The 2,668-nt window shown below is 58.5% G+C and overlaps 1 protein-coding gene across 1 annotated transcript in view; it reads left to right on the forward strand.

Annotated features, from left to right (window-relative positions):
- The window catches only part of FCHO1 (FCH and mu domain containing endocytic adaptor 1), a 25,020-nt gene that overhangs the window by 18,942 nt on the left and 3,410 nt on the right, over positions 1-2,668 (forward strand). The window contains exons 21-25 of the mRNA XM_024767531.1: positions 789-901; positions 1,011-1,098; positions 1,254-1,362; positions 2,084-2,239; positions 2,546-2,668. The exon at positions 2,546-2,668 is cut by the window's right edge and continues 8 nt beyond it. Coding sequence (XP_024623299.1) covers positions 789-901; positions 1,011-1,098; positions 1,254-1,362; positions 2,084-2,239; positions 2,546-2,668 — 589 coding nt within the window. The remainder of the gene's footprint in view (positions 1-788; positions 902-1,010; positions 1,099-1,253; positions 1,363-2,083; positions 2,240-2,545) is intronic.

Below are 2,668 nucleotides of genomic sequence, written 5' to 3' on the forward strand. Positions count from 1 at the left end.
TTGGAGCTGGTTCAAGGGAGGGCTCAGGGGAGTGAGTGTAGACCATGAGTGTAGACAGATAAAGTTGTCTGCGCTTTACAGAAAAACTAAGGTTCTCAACTGGGCCAGTTATGCCCCTCAGGGGACACTTGGCAATGTCACCACTGTTACTTGATCGTCACCACTTGGGGGCGGGGTATACCTGACGTCTGAGGGGTGGAGGCCAGGGAGGCTGTTCAACACCCTACAGTATTCAGGGTGGCCCCAGCATCATGAAGGATCCAACCCTGTTGAGAACCTTGGCACAGCCTGGGGTGTAGGTAGGAGGGGAGATGGGCGAGTAAGCGTTTGTAGATGGAGCAAAGCAGGGACACTAGTGACGCAAGAGAGCGAGGGGAACCTAGGTGTTACACCATAATTAGTTAATTTAGAAGGGTGTGACTCAGACGCAACCCAGGGTGGGAGACTACCCTTGGAAGTGCCGAATGTTGGGTAAAATGCCTCTGCCAAATCCCCACCCCCCCCGTAGAGTGCCTGCCTCCTGAGCATCCAGCCCTTGCTTGCATACCCCCAGTAATGGGGAGCTCACCCCTTATTGAGCCACCAGTGTAGTGTCTGGGAGACTCAGGGTTGCAGATGGTGTCTACAGTCCTGTCCAGCACCTTCTCTGTAGCCCTAGGACTCCCAACCATCAGGGGGTCTCCTCCTATAAGCCCAACTCCCAGTTTGGGGCTGAGTTCCTCCCCTGGGGAGGTTGGAGAGGCCCAGGCAGCAGCTCAGCCATGTCTGTTCTTATGCTCATTCCCCAGACTTGATGCCTGTACCTGCTGACCTTGCAGCCAGGGAGGGCCTGGCAGCCCCGCCCCGGAGACCTCGCTCCAGAAAAGCATCCTGTCCCCTCATGCGCAGCAACGGGGACCTGGTAGGGTGAGGGGGGGTGGCAGGAGCCGGGCTGGGGGTCGCCTCCAGGGTCAGCATCGGGGCACTGCTGCTAGGGTGTTCACAGGCTGGCCTATCTTCTTCCCTTCCAGTCTCGTTCCCTGAGCCCCTCCCCACTGGGCTCTTCAGCCCCCAGCACCATCCCAGAACGGCCCAGCTTCTCATCCCAGACAGGACATGGTACGTGGGTCCTCTCTGGGCCTCAGTTTCACCTTCTCTGATCTGGGTGTGTGGCTTAGTGATACAATGGAGGCCGTGTCGGCAGAGGGCGGGTTCTGGAGCCTGGGACCTGTGCTCACTCTGCCTGTCCCTCGTTCCCTCCCTGCCACCCCCAGGAGTCTCCCGGGGCCCAAGCCCTGTGGTCCTGGGCTCCCAGGATGCCCTGCCCGTGGCCACTGCCTTCACTGAGTATGTCCACGCCTACTTCCGTGGCCACAACCCCAGGTACACAGTGGTGGGGCACAGTGCAGATGGTGACAGGCAAACGTAGGGCTCCCTGGGGGCTGTGCATCTAGGTTCTGGCAGGGACAGCTTTCAAATGGGTTTCATGATCTGCTTTACCGTGGAACAGCTTTGAACACTGAGCTGAACAACCAGACCCATCCTGAGGGCTGTAGGAGCCATGGAGGGCATTTGAGCAGGGCTAGGCATTGATGTAGCCACGGTTTAGAGGAACTCCTCTGAGGCTGCTGTGGGCGTCAAACTGAAGGGAGCAAGACCAGAGGCCAGGCCCGTGGAGGGGGCAGGTTAAGGGTGAGTGGAGGGGGCAGGGATAATCTGGGGGCGGTGCCCAGACGAAAAGACCTTAAGATCAAGCCACAAAGAGGAGGAGAGTATTGGACCGGAAACCTAAGCTGAGGACAGTTACAAAACTGAATGTTTTGCTTTGAGCTTCCTGGTGGCCTGGGGAAAAGAGAACTGGAGAAGGGGGTGTTCCTGTCTCCTTCAGCCCAGTGTGGATTCTTCCTGGTGTCTGGATTGCTGTCCAGGCAGGGACACAAGAGGTGGAGGCTGGGGCTGGGAGGCTGGCCATGGTCAGAGCCTCGTTGATTCTGAGGGACCTGGTGAACCACAGGCTACAGTGAAACTAGGAGAGAGGGGAGCGTGAGGTGCCAGGCAGAGCCCTGAGCCAACGCCCAGTGCCTTCACCACCCGCCCCCACCAGCTGCCTGGCTCGAGTAACTGGGGAGCTGACCATGACCTTCCCTGCTGGTATCGTGCGCGTGTTCAGCGGAACCCCACCCCCACCGGTCCTCAGCTTCCGCCTCGTGCACACGGCCCCCATTGAGCACTTCCACCCCAATGCTGACCTGCTTTTCAGGTACTGTTGAGGAAAGGGAGAAAAGTTAGGGGGTTCCAGGGACTGGTGGGGGCCAGGAGCACCCCGGCTCTGAATTCCTGTTCTGCCTCCCGGGATTTGCTGTGTGACCCTGGGCAAGCTGCTCTCCCTCTCTGAAACTCACTCTCCTTCCGTCTTTTGCTTCCCACCCTCGCCCTTCCCTGGGAGTTATGCTTTATTGGTCCCAAGGATAGCCTGGTAATCTGCATCTTTAGGAAGCCCTTGGTGTAGGTGGGCTTTGGGACGGCATCTCCCGAGGGTTGGGGTGATTATTCCCGGTCTCTGCAGTGACCCCTCCCAGAGCGACCCTGAGACCAAAGACTTCTGGCTCAACATGGCGGCTCTGACTGAGGCCCTGCAGCGTCAGGCAGAACAGAATCCAGCTGCTTCCTACTTCATTGTAGTGCTGCT

This window comes from Neophocaena asiaeorientalis, unplaced genomic scaffold (genome assembly GCF_003031525.2).
Source record: "Neophocaena asiaeorientalis asiaeorientalis breed wild unplaced genomic scaffold, Neophocaena_asiaeorientalis_V1.1 scaffold87, whole genome shotgun sequence".
NCBI lineage: Eukaryota > Metazoa > Chordata > Mammalia > Artiodactyla > Phocoenidae > Neophocaena > Neophocaena asiaeorientalis.